At 38.0% G+C, this 18,963-nt stretch overlaps 1 protein-coding gene across 2 annotated transcripts in view; it reads left to right on the top strand.

The window, feature by feature from the left end:
* SLC9A9 (solute carrier family 9 member A9) overlaps positions 1–18,963 on the top strand; it is a 176,419-nt gene that overhangs the window by 126,689 nt on the left and 30,767 nt on the right. For both annotated transcript variants that reach the window (XM_040074349.1, XM_040074348.1), the window contains exons 13-14: positions 3,202–3,250; positions 8,352–8,431. In XM_040074349.1, the coding sequence (XP_039930283.1) occupies positions 3,202–3,250; positions 8,352–8,431 (129 nt within the window). The remainder of the gene's footprint in view (positions 1–3,201; positions 3,251–8,351; positions 8,432–18,963) is intronic.

Genomic DNA, 18,963 nt, shown 5'->3' with positions numbered 1-18,963 from the left:
GGAGCAGAGAGCAGCCAGGGAAAGGCAGCCAGGGAAAGTGGGACAGAAAGACAGAAGAGAGGTCTCAGGAAGTAAAAGACAATGGGAGAATAAAGACAAAAATTGATAGCAAAAAAAGATCTTCTCACAGGTATGGAAACTGGAAAATGTTAAAAGGGGAAAGGTGTTTGTACAAACATTATCAGGATATTTCTTAGAGGCAGTTATATATATATGTATATATGTGTGTATATATATATATATACATATATTTTAAGCTTGCAAATTCTACTGGGAAGAGCATTAGATCTTTTGAAGAAGTTAAGGTTGTAAACTTGAAGTGCATATCTATGATTAATTTCAGTCATCTTGACTGTCTCATATAATTTGGTAGTTTGTTTTTTTCAATATTTAATATTTAGCATTCTACTTCATGTCAAATGTATTAGAGTTAATTCTAGAAGATCATGATCTTCAGTGCTAGGGGCCTGATATTAGTCCCCCAGTCCTGTGTTTGGATATGAAATAATTAGCCACAATTTCAGAACTGACTGGACTGAGTTTGCTTAGTTCATACTTCATAAAATTACAGAAATGTGTTGCTATTTTAATGCATTAAAGAAATCTCCCATATAATGCAAAGAATAATTTGGTTCTTTTCCCACAGGACTTTAAATCACTTGGCAATGTTGTGGTATCCAGACTAATTCCCAGTAGTGAGATACTATTCCATGAGAAAAACAGCAATTACCTCTGACCATGTATTTTAAATGAGGGCAAAGAACAGACCAAAAAGTGTCAGCTCAGGCTCTGTGAATACACGTGGCATAGAAGACTTATTTTCTCTTTTATACGTGAAAAATCTAAGTTTGGTTTCCTTATTTATTGTTGCTTATTTCTGGCTTTAAATACAATACTTCTGCTAGGATGTCATGTGAGAATCTTCATTTGTGCTGTATTACAATAATCTGTTGTCTGAAAAATAAACAAAGCAAAATGTCTAGCTGTCTCTGCAGCTATAAGGATGAGAAATTATAGATGAAGAGGAGCTTCAGCTCATCACAAATTCTGTGGAACTCAGGAAAAAAAAAATTGGATTTACAATACCAGTTAATTCCTGTTGTCAGTGGAATTATCTATTAGTTATATCCCTGCAACCTAACCAATATCACAGCCATAAAACTCTGGTCCTCTCTTCCTCGTGGCCTCCCCCCTTTCCCATTTGCTATTAGTCCTTTGAGTCCTGGGTGAAATGTTCTCTGTTGTCTTCGCTCAGTCTCTAATAAGACATCACAACTCCAACACACACAGGCAGAAGTGGTGTTTTCTCAGCTCCAGTAAGGTGAGAACTGCATGAAGGCTAAATTACTTCTGTCCCAGAAGTGACCTTTTTGAGGTCAAGTGAAGCTCATGAAGACGAGTGTTGGGAAGCCTGTGCTGTAGCCTTGCCTCTCAGCTGCACCCATCACGTTAAACACATTGAATTGTTTTAATTCCAGAACTCTGCAGTCCCCCAGCTGATGTACTACTGCTGGGTTTGTCATGGCCAGATGCTGGTGCTGGTGAACACATCTAATGGATCAGCACAGTCCAATGAACAGTGCCTGTGACTGTGTTCAGGAAACAGGTTCTCTTTCTGATTCTGACCTGGATTACGAGTTTGGGACCACAGCAGTCACATTTGTGCTGCTGCTTCAGCCTTCACGGCAGCCACTGTCCTTACCCCGCACCCTCTGCAGGGCAGGGCTGTCTCACACTGCTCTGTTTTACAGGGCTCAGCGCAGATAAGGCCCTGGACACTTCTGTTCTGCACGTGGCAATGATAAACCCACTATCAGATAGATGGTTAAACCCCTGGGGAATGAGTCTTTTCTTTTTCATATGCAAATATTTCCATTTCAATGAAATGAAAATACCTTACTTGCTTTATTCAAAGGTAATGAATAGAGTTAGTGTCATCAGAAGCTTTTCCTTGCAATTTAAGGGCCAAGAGGACAAAAAAGGAAAAGAAAGAATCTGCTAATGAATCTGTCTCTTTGTTGAGTCACCACCAGCATGGTTATTTTTAATAAAAAGATAGAAATATTTATGCCTGAAAGACTCAGGCTTGTTGAAGCTCTAAAGCTATGATAGAAAGAAATCTTTTTTTTTTTTTCCATTTAGTATTTATATATAAAAAGCATCTACTTCGCATATAATTCCTGCTGCCATTGTCTCCAATTAAATAAGAGTGTATGCATAACATTCACAGGAAAGAGTGCTGAGGTTTGTAATTGTTAATATTAAATACTATTTTAAAATATAATGTGATGTGTTATTACCAAAAGCAAAACTATACTCAGGAATGACGACTATCAGAAAACCAGTAAAGTGGCCTTAAATTAATATCTAGTGAAAGACTATATTTTCTTATCAGTAAATTCTAGTTTAGCTTGGTGGACCTGTTGCTACGTGGGAGCTTGCAAGGAATGTGGGGGTTGTTGGTCACCTTAGCTGTGGGCTGCAGATTTGGGTGATAATAAGGTGTATTATTTATCATCCCTCACTGCTTTCCATACTTTGTCTTTCGTCAGCACAAGCCTCTGTTGTTCAACTTAAAACATTTTTCAGTTGAATTTCTCCTCAGCTCTGAGTATCAGCCATAATCAAAAGATGTCAATTCTTCCACTGCACCCCTTTAAACAGCCAATTTAATTTTTTTCTCATCAGTATGGGATGGGAAAACACTACCCCAGTTATCATCATCTTGCACATCACTCACTACGGCCTCTTCTCCCTTTTGGGTTGCTTCCCTGCACCTGGTGTGCCAAGGAAAGCCTTTTCCAAGTGCTGTAAGAGATCCATAATGCAGCACAGTCAGAAACACTGGAGTTACACAATTCCACACCCACTACCAACTGCAGCACCTCAGCACTGCTCTTCTATCAGCAACTAAGGATCTCCTAGCACAGGTTAACAGCTTGTTTGGCTCTTGCCAGAGATGGATCCCAGCCAGGACAAATATCTAGTCTCAGGTGTTAGGAGTGGCAGTTACAAGGAATCTTAAGTTTTCTAAAAACTTCAGAACTTCCTTAATTTAAAAAGTGATCCTAATGTTTTCCCAGCTCTTCTCATTTCTCACCTAGTAGGAAATCAGCGTCACAAGAAACATTATTACACTCAAAGCTGTCAGATCATTGCCATATGTCCTCAGGTTTGGGTTTTTGGCTTTTTTTTTTACAGAGTTGGCGTAGATCCAGATGAAGATCTGAAAGCTAAAGCTGCGAGCCAGGTATGTCAGGCTTTTGGACACACATGCTGGATTTAAAAGCATTCAGGGTTTTGCAGATCATGGCTGCATCTGTAGAAATAGGACATTTCAGAACAATATTTAATCCCTCAGAATTAAAAAGGGGAATGTGTAATGTTCAGTTCTAGTAGGTCAGGTGTATGAAAATATTTTTCAGCAACTTTTCACATGGAAGCCCAAGTACTTTGTGAACTTTAAACCTCTAAAGGGGGCTCCTGAACAAGCTGCAGCTGTTCATCTGTGCCCTTCCATTTTTTGTCATATATGTATGGTGCAGTTTCAAATGCAGCCCTGCCTGCAGCAGCAGGAGCAATCTGTACAGTCAATGCAGAGACGTGACCTGTGGCTCTGCACAGTGAGAGGGACAGCAGTGGGACTGCAGAGCAGCCTCAGTAGAGCTGACAAGGTGCCGGAGCAAAAAGCCAACAAGTGCCTAACGCTGGCTATAACCATCCCATGCACCCTTTCAGATAACTGGAACTAAAATTGAAATCATCCAATAACATATGTTGAAAATAAGCTGAGGGAAATATAAGATACTTTATTAATTTTAAAATATATTGGAAATATCATTAGACAAAACTTTAATCTTCTGTACTGAGTATTCCTAACATTTACACATTTGCATTATCCTGAAGGTATATAAGGTGAATATCAATTTTCATTGTAATGAGTAGAATTCAGGTGCCTAATTATCCTAATGTTTCTTTAAAAGAAGGAAAACCAATATTATTCACACTGACCACATACTTCATTTTACAACCCAGTCACTATTCATAAAGGTTTAGCATAACCCTTCATTGCACCATGTCAAGGCAGTTTCCTTCTGAGGGGACTCATGTTCAATTCACTTTCCTAAGCATCTTGGTAGGAATTCCTGCAATGCCTCTGTCCCAGTTCTGAGCAAGAGCAGGACACTGAACCACAGTCTATTCTTGATTAGAGTAAGGAGATACAGAATTGCAGAAATTTTCTGCTTTTCAGCACTCATGAATTATCAAAGATCAAGGAACACAGAATGCAGCATAAATTCAATGAATGCGTGTTTTGCAAAAACCTGATTTCTTCAGAAGCCGCTAGGCATCTAATTTTCTCATTCTTTTACTGAAATGAAAATAATAATGTTTATCTACAACAGTAACACATCCAGTGTCCCAACTGTGCTCTGTGAATTAACACCTATCTCTCCTGACAAAACCAAGCAATATAACATAGAAGGTGTAAATAAATATAACACTTTTCATGCTGTATCATGTCCAGTTCAACATTCCTTATAGTAGTATATTACACCTTGGAAAATAGTTTTGCTGATTCTGATTATTCTTCCCCCCTCCCACAGTATTTTATTTTCATTTGTCTAAATTGGGGGGGGTTTTATATTTGACATCTCAGTCTTCTAGTAATTCAGACCTTTGCTGCATTCTCTGTAGCACTCACTGTTGTAACCCAGTACCTATCATAGCCATTCAAGTCAGGTTGTTTCTTCTAATTTTCTCTTTCATCTCACATCTGTCTCATTCCTCTTCTTCCCCTGTGTTTCTCTTTTCTTTCCCTTTATTTCTAAAATGATGTTTTTATTTAGTTTACCTTTCCTTACTTCATATTTTCTTCCTGTGTTACTGTGTTTTCACAGTGAAAGCAGTGGATTTTCCTACACATCTATCCCTGCACAAATAATGTGTCAGGTGCCAGTACCTCCCACTGCCAGTTAAAGCTCTTGCCCAGATAAACTTTACACCACCTGCCCACTCTCAGTGCTGTTAAATGAAGCTTCAGGGGAGATTTTACCAGAAATAAGAACAAAATATCTTCAAGAATAAGATGTTTAAAAGAGAGCAATAATTAATGGAATAGAAACCTCGAGGCTTCTCCCTGCTCACTCAGAGTACTCATCCAGAATGGGGAAGCTATAAGGTCTGCTACTGAGATTTGAATTTAGCTCCTCTGTGACCACTCTAACTACCAGGACACGGGTGCCTTGCTGTGGGAACCTCTCAATCCATATCTGTGGCCATACCTAGATTTTTTTTAGTAAGCCTTAAAGACCTTCCACTTCATGGGCACTATGTCAGATGCAATACCAGCTACATGACTGCAAAACTCTTTTCCTTCCTTACCTCTTCATCTTTATCTCCCTTCTTTCCTACCTTTACCTCCCAAAATTTCCATTTTCTGTGAATAGATTTGATTTATTCCATAATTCTATGTACACAGTTATTTCTAAACTTCTGATTGTGTTCTCTTTTGGGCTACCTGAACCAATAATTTTGGCAGTCAGCTGGCGGCAAATTCCAGTTCAAATTGTAAGAACTGGAACCCAGATCTCCTTCCCTAGAAAAGGTGTAGAGCCTTTTCATGTATAATTAGCATCTGCACTTCACCATACCATGATCCATCAAAAGCATATCTCAGTTTCAATTCTGCCACCCTTAAATTTATCACTAAATCATTATCACAGTATAAGCATAAACAAAATAAAGTAACCTCATATTCATACCCATTTATTTATTGATGGACTGTCATAAGTTAGTTCTGAAAGAAATTACATGAAACACACTAAAATAATAAATATTGTTGTATAGAAAATATGTAAAAACAAACCACTTTGCTGCATATCATGTACATTCACTGTATAAACACCAAAAGCTAACTCTGAAAAGCACAATGCAGGACACAATCACTAAGCAGAGTTACAAAGCTGGTCTATTTAAAAAAGGCAAAAGCTTTATGGCAGTGAGCTAATTAACTAAATTCCCATTTGAAAAGACAGTCAATAGCATATTTCATTCAGACGGCTTATTTATCTCAAGTTCTGCTATCTTAATTTCAGCTGAGAGAAGGTAAGAATATATTTTCTACAAGCACGTCAGAAAAAAATTGTAGATATGCTATTGCTCTTAGGAATAAACTAAATAGCCTGTAAAACACCTATCAATATCACCTCTGTCAAACTAATCTGCATAGTTTATTTAACTGTCCCTAATCTTTTTAAATATTATTAGGAATTTAGTTACACTGTTATCATCAGTTTCAACTGCCAGCTGGTTAGTGAATTTATTGCAAGGACTAATGAGAGTAATCTCCATATGGACAATTCCCATATGGAAGAAGAGATGTGGGAAACTTTGGCATTTTCCTTTCCCAGAGAGAAAGTTATTGAAAGAGATGGCACTGTCTCCCCTACTTTTACCTCTCTGAACTGTAGAGAAAGTGAAAAGTTAATTTTTTAAATCAAAGGATCCAAACTAGGATCCAAGGATCTGCAAGAGCCCAGAAACATTCACACCAACATGTCCTATCATCCCTTCTCCTGTTTCTGCAGGAGCTGCACTCCAGATAACCACCCACATTCCCACTACTGCAAAAGCTGATAACACCACACAGATTTCATAGACAAAAGGAGGAAGGTGCAACACATGTCAAACTAGAAATAAAAGAAGGCCCAGGTCAGGACCAGAAAATGCTTGGAGGATTATACTATTGTGTAGACTTCTTTGTCCACTGCTTTCATAGAGGAACAGTTCATGTTCCTGAATGATGAAATCTTTTTCTTTAAGAGGAAGCTAGAGGTACAATGAGTTTGGAAAGAGGAATTAACCAACAACAACATTACCCTTCAAACAAAGGGCACAGGCCATTTACAGAGCTGACTGTGCTTTTAACAAGCTGTCCTCTGCACCACACAGGAGTAGCCCACTCCACAATATGTTTATTTTCATGCCTGTCCTTCTCTTCCTCATCTCTACCCCTGTGAACTCAAGTGCTTCCCCTCTCCTTTATTCAATGTTCTTGTTCTGACCTGCCACAGATTTTACCTACAATCACACTTCCTGCTTAAATGCTTCAACCCTTTTCCTAATCTTTGTCTTGCCAAAATGCAATATTAAATGTTTAGAGCTTGGAAGAGTGTACTGGTGCTCGGTTAGGTACTAGTACTCTCTTCTTTCCCCCCATGCCCAAGCTTCCCCAGGTGCTGGGAACAGTTGCTAAAATACTCAATTCAGTTAACAAGGAAACAGATCCCAAGAATAATATTTGTTCTATTTGGTGCATTTGCATGTTCAGTGTGACCACATTAGCAAAATCATAACAGCTACAGCATGGATTCTGTCTAACCTTATTCAAAACTAATGACATCTGTGTTCCCATTGTTCCAAAGCTCCCATGAGCAGGTTGCCTTGGAACTAGACCTTACACTTTTGAGGGTCAAACCACTGACATTATCATCAGCCAATTTACGTGTACATCAGTCTATAATAACATAGTATATTTGAATATATTATTAGATTAAAACATGAAAATTAACAGATTCATTGGTTTAAAACTGCATAAGGAAACATAGTCTCGTTTAACCTAACTTGCCACAAAACAAGACAACAGTTGAGTATCGTTAGAGAACTGGCCATCCCATTCCTAATTTCACCCTGCTAGCAATTCTTCCACTAGTACTGATGTGATACCTAGAGTACAAACAAACTGGCTCTTTGTACAGATAGCTGTTCCTTATTATTCCAAATTACGACCCTGAGGAAAAGGATAGTCCAACTCTACCTGTGCAGCGTGTCACAGAATTATCTTGCAAAGCGTAAAGAGTATTTTGAGCCTTGTAATTCAACTTATGTTGCCGTCCCCTTGGAAAGAAGTATAGAAAGAACTTTCCTAGTTATTAGAATATCTCTATCCCTTTGGGAAAGGTATTTTATTAGACAAACACAAACAGGCTCTGCTTTTGTAGGAGTAAACTGAAGTAATTCCACAATGGCAATTAAATCAAAATATCATTTTATTGATCTTAGAGTATAGCACTTCTCAACTGCTTAAAAAAAAATTGGAATAATTCATAAAAGTAAATGCTACATTCTCCCAATGAATGCAGCAATGAGAAATGCGCTGTATGAGCCAATTTTCTCCTGAACTGTTTTGCAGGGATGACATTTGTGCAACAAAGCTTTTTAAATTAAAAAAAAAAAAAAAAGTGCAGTTAATTGTAATTTGGTCTGACATGCATTTTTAATATCGGAACTCTATGTTTTATTTATTTTATTAAAATGCTTCTCACTTCATTCATTTGTTTATTTTGCAGAGTGCATCTGACTTGGATAAAAATACAACCAAAGCTGAGAGTGCGTGGCTGTTCAGAATATGGTATGGCTTTGACCACAAGTATCCTTCTGTGTTATAAACCATGAATGAGAGTTGCACTACAATTCACCTTCAAAATATTTCAGAATCAAAAATTATTATATTTTTAAAAACCAAACCAAAAATGTAAGCTATTTTAATGTGTTTAGTAAGGAGGAGAAATTTTTCAAGTCCAAGGCAGCAGAAGGTCCAGCCGTGACCGAGGCGATGGGGATAGGGAACAAGTTAAGGAGCTCTGAGCTACAGTAGTATCTAGACAGTATATTTAAATTGATTAACCTTCTTAAATTCCTAGATAAAACTAATCCAGTCATTATTTAGATAGGGTGTCGATTCTGTGTTTGGTGGAGCCAGAAGTCGCCAAATGTCTGCTGCCTGACCATATACTCAGAAAGCAGTAGCTACCCAAGAAAAAAATAAGACAACACTTATTAATTAGAGGGTGGTTTACCCACCCCTCTAATAAAACAGAGAAAGAGGCATTAATTATGAAAAGCTCACAGGACTTTCCTTGAAGCTCATGCTTCCTAATCCCTTGCTTCCTGATCCCTTTGTGCTTTTATTCGCATTCCTACTGAGGCGTGTGCAGTACAGACCTTGAATACGGGTGTCTGATACTTTATTCCAGGAAGTCTGGTGTCCATGTCTTTTACATTTCAAGAAAATATTTTAAGTGATAAAAGAGCATCCTCCCTAGGCCAAGGCAGAACATACAGTCTGACACTAATGCCTGTGCAAAAATTGAAATTTACCATGATTTTAAACTGACTGTGCCCAGGCTTTGCACAGCAGCCAGTGAGATCACACAGTAACAATCCACACTAAGCCTTTAACAGAGATATACAGTGAATATGAGAGAAGCCCACTGGCTGATTCCTGTGCGTCCTGGCTCAGGACCTGGGCAGGCAAAGCCCTGCCAATACTGTCTTCATTATCCAATGGCACATCTATTGGTCAGTCAACCTGCACTACTGAGCAGAAATTAATGTTCAGGTTGCATATGTGTTTTTCCTGATACCAGCTGCAGCAAACCAAAATGAAATATTTCAGCTGATAAAATGTAATTCTTTGGGAATACAGCTTCCTTGGAGAGTTCAACTGAAGTTATCCTTCAAAGAGACTTTGATGGAAAAACATCTTTTTGGTTAAAAATGGATGTTTTTCCTCAATTCATCTACTCGAGCAGTTTTAAAGGCCAAAAAGCACTTAGCATTAAAATGTTTCCCTTGGATAATTCTTCCAGAATACATAGAAATAGTAGGTAAATGCTATATGAAGTGAGAAAATCTGTTTAAATGTTAATGTTGAGTACCAACATGACTGGCTTTAACCACCCCTTTTTCAGGAGAAATAGCCCATGGTGGTGGTATATCCTAGAAACTATAAGTCAGATGGAACAGATGAACAGGGTGAGGGGAAGGGGGAATTTTTCCTCTGACGTTAAAAAAAATTAAAAAGAGCAAGCAAAAAATGTGGAAGGCAGAAGCAGGACAGAAGCATGAATTAAGGGCATGAAAAAGAACAAGGGCAGAGATAGAAAACAATGGACAGAGGCAGAAGAGAGAAAGAGAAATCAATATGAAAAAGTCAGACTGTAGTACAGGCAAAATGAAAAGTCTGTGGAAGGCACCAGAAGCACCACTTCTCAGAGATTATCTGTATGGTAGGGATCTTGAATATGGGTGCCTGATGCTTTATTCTAGAAATTTTGGTTTCCATGTCCTTTGCATTTCAAGAAAACATTTTAAGTGATTTAAAATCTAGTATTTTTTAAAGAACACAGTTATTCATGTCGGTCTCACTACCAGTCAAGTCATAACCTTTCTTTAGAATTCAGATGTTCAGAGATTATAGCTGTGCCATTACCCTAAAATATATATTTATTACAAATAATACATCTACATTTCACTAATCCCAAAGATGTATGCCCATGTTCCTGCATGGAATGATAGTTCAACCCACTAATGCTGTGACTCACAGCTCTAAGCTTTTCGTTGGTATGACTATTTCTGAAAGACATTCTTTTCAAGGAGAGAAAAATTATCCACAAACTTTCTTTTGCCTTTCCCTGCCTAATGTTATAGAGCTATGTTGCTAAATTTAAAAGATATTGTCATGTAGCATGGTACTTGTCCCCAGTACAAGATTGCAGAGAGGATTATGATAAAGTTTTCAAAGAAAAGATACAGCAAACTAATAACCTATCTGTTCATATACTTCAAAAGCATACAAGACTCTGACATTTCTATAGTTTGACATTTGCTCTTAGGCATTAACACAAATCTACCCACTCTTCTGGCAATAACAACTCTTATGCCTATTTATTTCACAGGAGGAAAGCAAGAGGGAGGAAATATCACTAAGGAAATCAAAAAGTTGTGCTGTTCCTTGCTGTCGTTATGAATGATTTCCAATTAGTTCAGTGATCTTAGACAATGGCAACATGCCATGCCAGGGTAGAACTATGCAAAAAAATCCCTGCAATTCTGTTTGAGAATCACAGTCTATTTTTTATTTTTATTCTGAAAGAAACATCAAGAGCCTGATCCAGACCCCAATAGGTTCAATGAGGATTGCATTCTTTTAGCACAAGTTTCTTTGAATCAGGTATTAACACCAGGGAAAAACATATCATTCTCTAAAATCTAGGCTAAGGAATGTTAATATTGGAATAATAAAAATTAAGAACAGATCATTTGGTACATAGAATTATCCTCTTGGATTTCCATCTCAATAATTTAAACAAGAAAAATGCAAAACAAAATACTTGCATCTGAGAGGGGGCAACTTCCAGTGAGTCAACTTTTGTTTTTACAGCCTACAGTGCATTACGCCATTTAAAACCATAATATCTTACTGAAGGCTAGTGGGAAAGCAAGGGAAGAAACAAAGGTTTTTTCAAGGATATATCAGGAAAAAGAGATGCCACAGATTTACAGTCCAGCATTATATGCACATCTTTAAACTGTTGTGTTTTTTCAAAGCAGATGTAGGCAAGTTTAGCTTACAAATGAGTGAGTAGGTCGGGATTTCATTCTGCAAGGGCAAGAGTCAGTATGTATATGGGCAGAGCTCAGGCAAATGGCAAGCAAAATTTTCCCATTCCACAGCATCCCCAAAAAGTTCTAACTTTGCTCCCAGCTAAGAGCAATTTGCTTTTAACTCTGCTCAGTCCCAGCCTCTCTACTTGCTTACTCTAGTAAATACCTTCCTTTTGCCTGGATAGTCCTAAGACATTGTGTACCTGACTAGAGCTGGAATTCTCTACACAGTTAAAATTCTAAAAGGGAAGGGAAATTGGTGTAATAAAAGCATCTTGCAAGCAACCTTCACCTGGTTTTCCAGCTGCTCTAGATTAAACTCTGCAATCATTTCTGGCTTCATATCATTTTATGCAAGGCTCTTCATCCACTAAGGATTCATTCTCTCCCAGAATCCATCTAATTCTTGCTTCCTCATGTGGGGCCATTTTTGCTCTTGCTGGCTGTTCTGTAGCATCCATCAGGATGATAACTACCATTTTCTCCCAGCTTCTCCTGCTCTATAGTGAGAAGGAAAGACTTGTGATTGCTGCACTAAACCACAAAAATAATGCAAAAATAATGGAAATTGTGATGAGAAAAGGAGAGCGCAATGCATGCACTAAGATATTTCTGGACAGAAATGTTTACCATCTTCATACGAAGAAGCCCACATTGTGTTGTGGGACAGTACTTTGATAGTACACACTGAAACTTGCCTTGAGAACAAAACAGTTACTGCATAACAGGAAAACATATGCAAGATTAAACAGAAGAAAGCAAGAAGGGAAGGAAGAGGGACAAAGACATCAAATGCATGGTAAGTTTCTTTAAATACTTTGTAAGTGTTAAATTGCAAGACAGGTTTTGGACGTACTGCAGCAAAGTCTAATCATGTTTTTGTGGCAAAGGGATGAGGATGGCGCTGCACAGGATGTGGCCTTCCACGACTAACATGACCAGAGCACCAAGGTTGACTATCTTTGGCATAAGTGAGGGGCCAGAGAGGGACCGTGATTGTTGTCAGCTGGCTGGGATGGTTTCTAGGAGTATTGCAATGACAGGCCTCTTGCACCCTTGGAACTGCTCCAAGCTACCAAAGAACAACATAGCTCTCTAACTTTGCACAAAACTCTGCTTTTTCAGCGGTTCACACACATTGATACCTGGAAAGTGGAGGGAGGAGAGCTTTCTCTTTCTATACAAATTTCTTTTCAATCTGAGGAACTAAGTTGCACTGAATAGGAGCAGGTGTCTGGGACAGAGTGAGACAATTCTCCATGCAGTAACTCCTAAAAGAGCTTCTGTTTAAATTGCAGTTATCCATCATTCAGATTCATGTCTTTCAGTTTCTTAAAAAAAAAAAGAAAAAAAAAGCTGTTTATGTCCTTTGCGCTTGCCTGAAATCAATCAGCCAAAAGGAATTGCATTACTCGTAGACTTCAAAAGTTTATCCTCCTTATCAGGGCACCTATCATTTTATTTCTCCTGTGCTTTGTACATGGATAAAACAGACATAATGGCTGACTATTGAGCAAGATAAGTACTATTCTGTGTCTGAGAGAAAATGGAAAACCTACTAAAAGCAAAAGTGCATTCTAGGGTGAACTGACAATCGAAGACAAACTCAGAATTTTGTGGTCTTTTCAGCTGAACTTTCCTTCTGGACTGGCTTGTCACTCTCATATCAGAGACAGACATCTTTGGAAGGAAAAGGCAAGGAAGAGCCTGCAAGCATGCACGTCCATGCTATTTTCTTTTACCAGCTAGAGAGCTAAGTTTCTTAATTAGCAATATTCCGATTTATTCTTCTTTTAGCACTTCTGTGAAAACAGAAAAATAGTACATGGGGTTCTAGTTTTAGCCCAGAAACTCATTTTGCTACACAGTTTTCAAACAGAAAAAAATCTTATCTGAGAGACATTTCAGTCCAATCATGAACCAAAGCAGCACTAGGCAACACAGCTCAAGCCAAGCCAGGTACCACAGGAATGAGCTGGCAGGAAAGGTAGGCAGCATGGCACAGAAATGCCAAGAGCCCAAGAATCAGCTTTGGAGGTGTTAAAAGCAGATCATAAAAGCTGAGAGAAAAGCACAAAGCAAAGTAAATGAATTATAGTGGATCTCATCAGATGAGCATGACAAAAGCAGCTGACTGTATCAAAAGGCTTCCTCAAACACTGCAAACTTCAGCAGTACTGGGAGAGTCCCCAGAAGGTATTTTGTCCTCAGAAACAATTGCCTGAACTTGGTTTGAAGCTCATTCCCAAAACACATTTTCAAGTAGGTGATCTAGAAAAACTCATTGTTCTTTCTACAGCATAGATAATCAGTACAGCTGATTTGGTGCCATTTCCTGACCCTTTCAAGGACACAGGATTGTTAAAAGTCTGCAAATTAATCTAATAAATAAACATGGCTAATAATTAACCAGAATAAAAAGTGACCTCAGTTTGTCCTCCATTCACAGAAAGAAACATAGATAAATAATTCTGAAACAATTCCCCACTGAATGAGGAAGTAAAATCATTCTCATTTGTAAAGTTTCACTCATGTCAATTCTTTGAAAGTCTCATTCAGGTCCAGGTTGTTTGTTTTTTTTTTTTATAATGACAAATTACTATGCATGACTTAAGAAGTATGAATGCAAAATTAAAGTGTTAAATTAAAACTTTCTGGGGTTTTTATGGTATCAGAGATGCTGGGCCCTGTTTTCTGTTCATTGCATCAAATGCTCATTGATTTTTATAAAAGTTTTGCACAGCATCTAGGGCAGAACCAGACCTAGATCTTATTGTGTACAATTGCTTAGAATTACCAGCTTTGCTATTTAACATCCTGGCTCACATGACATATTATACCTTTTGTGTGTGCTGTTCTCTGAATTTCTGATAACAAGGACCTCAACTGAACACAGAGACTTCTCACAAATTCTTGGTGGCCAAGTATAAGTATGTGGCTCTTTGTGCAAATATATCACTTTCTTTCATGTCACATTCAAAAATTATTAGAACCTGCAATAGATAGAAATCACAAACATCATCCCATATGGGGTTTTATAATTTAAAAATAAAATTGTTCATAAAGGAAATACACTTTAGTCTTTCCAGTAAAATGCCACTTAAAAAAAAAAGTCCACAAAAAAACCCAAACCAAACAAAAACCACCTTCCCGCTCTGAAGCTTACTTCTACTGCATAGCTGCCTGTTACAGTAGCTGTCAAATGAAAATATAAAACTTGAAGGAGTTGATCTAAAGCTTAGTGAAGTAAAAGGACTCACCGTTTATTGACCTAAACAAATTATTGCTTAAACCATCATAGTATGACTTTACTGATAAGTATTATCATTCTGTGTGACAATTCTTTATTTCCCTCTCCTTCTCACTTTATTATTAACAGCCAACTGAAGGCTGACTTTACAAAGAAGCAGAAGCCTAGGCTTGTATTAGTCCACTCAAGCATGAAATTATAGTTTGTTGGCTGACAATACTTAATAGCACCCAAGAGACCCAAGTATAGTATAAGAGTAGCAGAAGCCTATAGCACAGATTTAATCAAGCATAACTTAAAACCTTCTTTCAAGTCTCTTATTAGTTCATTTACACTTCTGTATGTGAAAAAAATCACTTTACAGTACATCTGAAGTGTTTTAAAGTGTTCTTCTGCACGTGTATCTTCCACTGTCATGTTTCCTGACATTTAATGTATATTGGAAAGCCTGGATGTGCACGTAGCACATGCTGCATCTGTAATGCCATCTATAAATAGCACTTCTTTCACAGCAGCAATTGTCACAGCAAGATATTGCTAATTATAACATCACCTAGGCAAGAAACTGGTAATACTTCCTAGTAAGGGGCTGCTATTAATGTTAAATTGCAGTGGTATTCCGGTAAAAGCTGTGAGAATAAAGGAATCAGGATGATTAATGTTATCAACCAGGCATGGCAAAGAGCACATTAATGATTTTCCATCAGAAAATATTGTTGAATTGAACTCTATTACAGAAAGTTAACATCTGGATGCAAACTCCTTATAAAGTCAATGATATGTTCCAGTGCCTTCAAGTAGGTGTGAACGAGACTCTCCATACAAGTCTTACTTGGAAGTTTGCTCTTTATTATTGGCATCCTGCCCATTTCAGGTGGTTGCTCTAGAAAAAGCACCATTGGTCCCCTTAGTTTGTGCAGGCTTTGATAGTTTCAAGTTTAGTTAAACTACTTTAGCACCCTGACACAGCATCACAATAAGGCTGAGGCAAATGTGCAAACGTGAGAGGAAAAAAAACTTTTTTGCCTCTAATTTTAACACTCTAGCAATCAGCAATTCAAAATGAAGCAATTTTTGGCAGCAGAGAATCTCAAGAGCCATTTTCTATTTCTGATATTGAAACAGGCGCATGATTCACTAGAACATGAACATCATCCTGCATTCAGATAGACTGAATCAGCCAATCTTAGTACCAGTTCTTAATTCAGCTCTTCTTCTCAAGGGGATGCCAAGGAAAGGTGGAGAGGATCGATCAGAGGAATGAATGCACTGGTACAGGGCTGACTGCACATTTGCAGGAGGTATTGCAGCAGATCTTCACATCTGACTAGCTCACTTTAGCTATTGTCAGAGGATGTAAAAGTCCCAACACAAAAGCTATCTTTCATCTTACACTATAATACAAGCTTCTTGAAATGCATACTTAAATACATGAAGGAACGGAATAAGAATTTTGATCTGATTATTTTCTTCAATTTTTTTAATTTGTGCTATTATGCCCAAAGAAAATAGTTTTAATCTCTTAAATGCTTATTTTAAAGTATTGCAAATGATGTCTTATTTAGGCAGACAATTCTACAGATTTTTTTTCTTCCATGTAATTATGTACTGAACACAGTTGTGCTACGAATAGTAAAATCTCATTCAAATTTTTAAAAATTCCTAGTGTGGATGGACTTGGAGTGCTTTGCTATTTGTTCATTGGGAGTTTATAGGGAATGTTTCATTGAATTTGCTAAAAGCAGGATAGTGATTTTCTGAACTGATTCAGTAAATTCTTATTTATTATATCCTTAGTAGGCAAACTTCTGCCCAGTGCTACGTATTTTAAAAAGTAGAAACCCCTGGCTTTGCAACATCTCTCAAGCAGTTCTAGAGGAAGTTAGTTCCCCCATTGTTTCACTCTGGTGCTTGTTCTGCTAAGGACCTGTGGTCTCAACTCCGCTGCTGTCACACCGACAGAACCTCACCGAGCACAGCCCTGCAGTCCGGGCTCACACAGGACAGGAGAGCTGGCAGTGCACACCTGCAGCCCTTCCACTGCACACCTTTGGCTGCAGGGTCCTCAGTCTGACATACTCCAGGTAGAACAAAGCATCCCTACTCACATCTGCCATTTCCCCACACTGCGGGAAATTCCCTTCATTCCACATTGGATTCCTTGAGATGAAGGGGGGTTTTTCCTCAGCTATTCCACTAGCCTACATAGCCTGGGCCATGAAACTGCTGATGTTGTCTCATTCTCTGGTGAGCAGCTGCCAGGTGGGAAAGGGGTCACAGCCTTCAAGTGCCAAAACCTGATTTAAATTTCAACTGTTAACTGAACATCTAAAACCAGTTTGAGAAGTTTTGAGCAGTAGCAATAACCCTTAATATTTCTGATATCGTTAAGATAAGAAGTTTTTTTTAATGGCAAAGAACAGAAATTGGTTTTACTCATAAAAAGACCGGTATAATTTATTCAAAGGTTGAATTTAATGAGATTAAAGATACAGAACAGTGCATGTAACAAATGGTTAAGGCTTTGAAATTCTTTGTGGATTATTCACCGAAATTTGCATTGCTACACTGCATGAACTATTTTTGGATTCTGCATAAATAGAATATCTAATACAGAATTACATTATAATGAAATATTCAATAATGCAAGTACCCATAGAGTGCTGTTCATGTACTGCAGGCATCCAAAAAGTTTCAAATGCATAAAAGATGGTTACACTTGCTACACAAATGACTGCATTTGAGGTTCATTCCCATTTAGTTAAAACTGAGAAGTAAAAAATACATAGGTACAGGCTGCTATGACATAGTTAAATTGCTATTGATATTTTGTATCATGAGAGGTATCAGTGGGAACTGGAGTGAATAAAGATTGCAATTGCTCATTAGGGCTTGGTCCTCCCAGCTAAACTGAAGACCTGCACTTCATGTGATGCAGAAAATGCTGTTTGTTAACAATTCATGGAAATGCAGATAAAACAACTCTGGATCAGAATGTTCCATCAGCTGCCACACAAATTTAAGGAGGCAATATGAAAACACACCATAATGTTTAGTTATCTTCAGTTGTCAATTCAAAAACAGCTTGGATTTTAAAATATAAGGAAAGAAAAAAAATATTCAAATATAACACATTTGCATGCATATGCAGTCCCACATTGAATATAATATTTTTCTACTGTCATTTCCCCAACTTTCATTCCCGCTCACACAACAGTACAATCTCAGCAGCAGGATTGAAGAGAAGAAAGCATAGCCTCAACACAGGCTGATCTCTATTGTGCCTGCTAGAATATTTTTAGGAAATAGAAACAGTGGTTTCAAACCCTCTTGGGCTAAGAGGAAGCAAAAATCCTGATCCTTCCCTTCACAGATCAGTGCTTTAACACCTAGGCTATTATGTAAAAAAGTGGCCAGTAATTCACCTGGCAGCAGGAGGGGGGTTTTGTGGTTGAATTCACTGCTGTCTCAGTGAATTAGGGATGGTACAAGGACAGCTAACTTACCATGTCACTTTAGGAAATAAGGCAGAAATGAAATATCTTCACAACCCTTTCCAAATTACAGGGACACTAAGGTATCCACCACTTTGATATGTCTTTTCCCAGCCCAGTTTACCTTCTTAGCATGGATAGGGATGTGATTAGGGACCTAAGGAGATTAGTGGCTAATTATGCAGGTAACTTGTGGTTTATTCTTAACAAGGTATAATGCCAGCTGTGCTCCTTTCATGCACGTTCACTGATTTTTCCAAGCACGCAAAATATAGCTGAAAATTACATTTTTTCTTTAACTTCTTACATAGCAATAAATACACCTACTTCTCTATGTTTTTGCTTTAGGCTCTGTTGCTACAGATTTAACAAAACAGCCACGTATTTATGGTGATAGTTTTACTTTTGCACATAGAAGAGATAGATCCTATTTTTTAAGCATAAGTACAGGATGCTTCCATCATGGTACAACTGCAAAATGAACATTATGTCTTAGATTGCTTTCTCAGTCTTCCTCTGTTAACATATCTATCATCTATACAGCACAAGATAATAATCTGCTACCTATTTCAGTAATGACACTCTTAAAATATTTTCCTAATATCAGACAGGTGTGATCACAATGGACACCTCCTGGACCAAACCTCACCACCCTGAGCCTGGGCACGCAGCAGTTCTGAGCGCACAACAGCGGGGTGTGCAGAACCTCCCTAGAGAACTGCCCAGCTCAAACCTGACACAAGGCACAAAGCAAGTTTGGGGCGGCAG

The sequence above is a fragment of the Hirundo rustica genome, chromosome 10, assembly GCF_015227805.2.
Source record: "Hirundo rustica isolate bHirRus1 chromosome 10, bHirRus1.pri.v3, whole genome shotgun sequence".
Lineage (NCBI taxonomy): Eukaryota > Metazoa > Chordata > Aves > Passeriformes > Hirundinidae > Hirundo > Hirundo rustica.
This window is presented reverse-complemented; position numbering and strand designations above follow the sequence as displayed.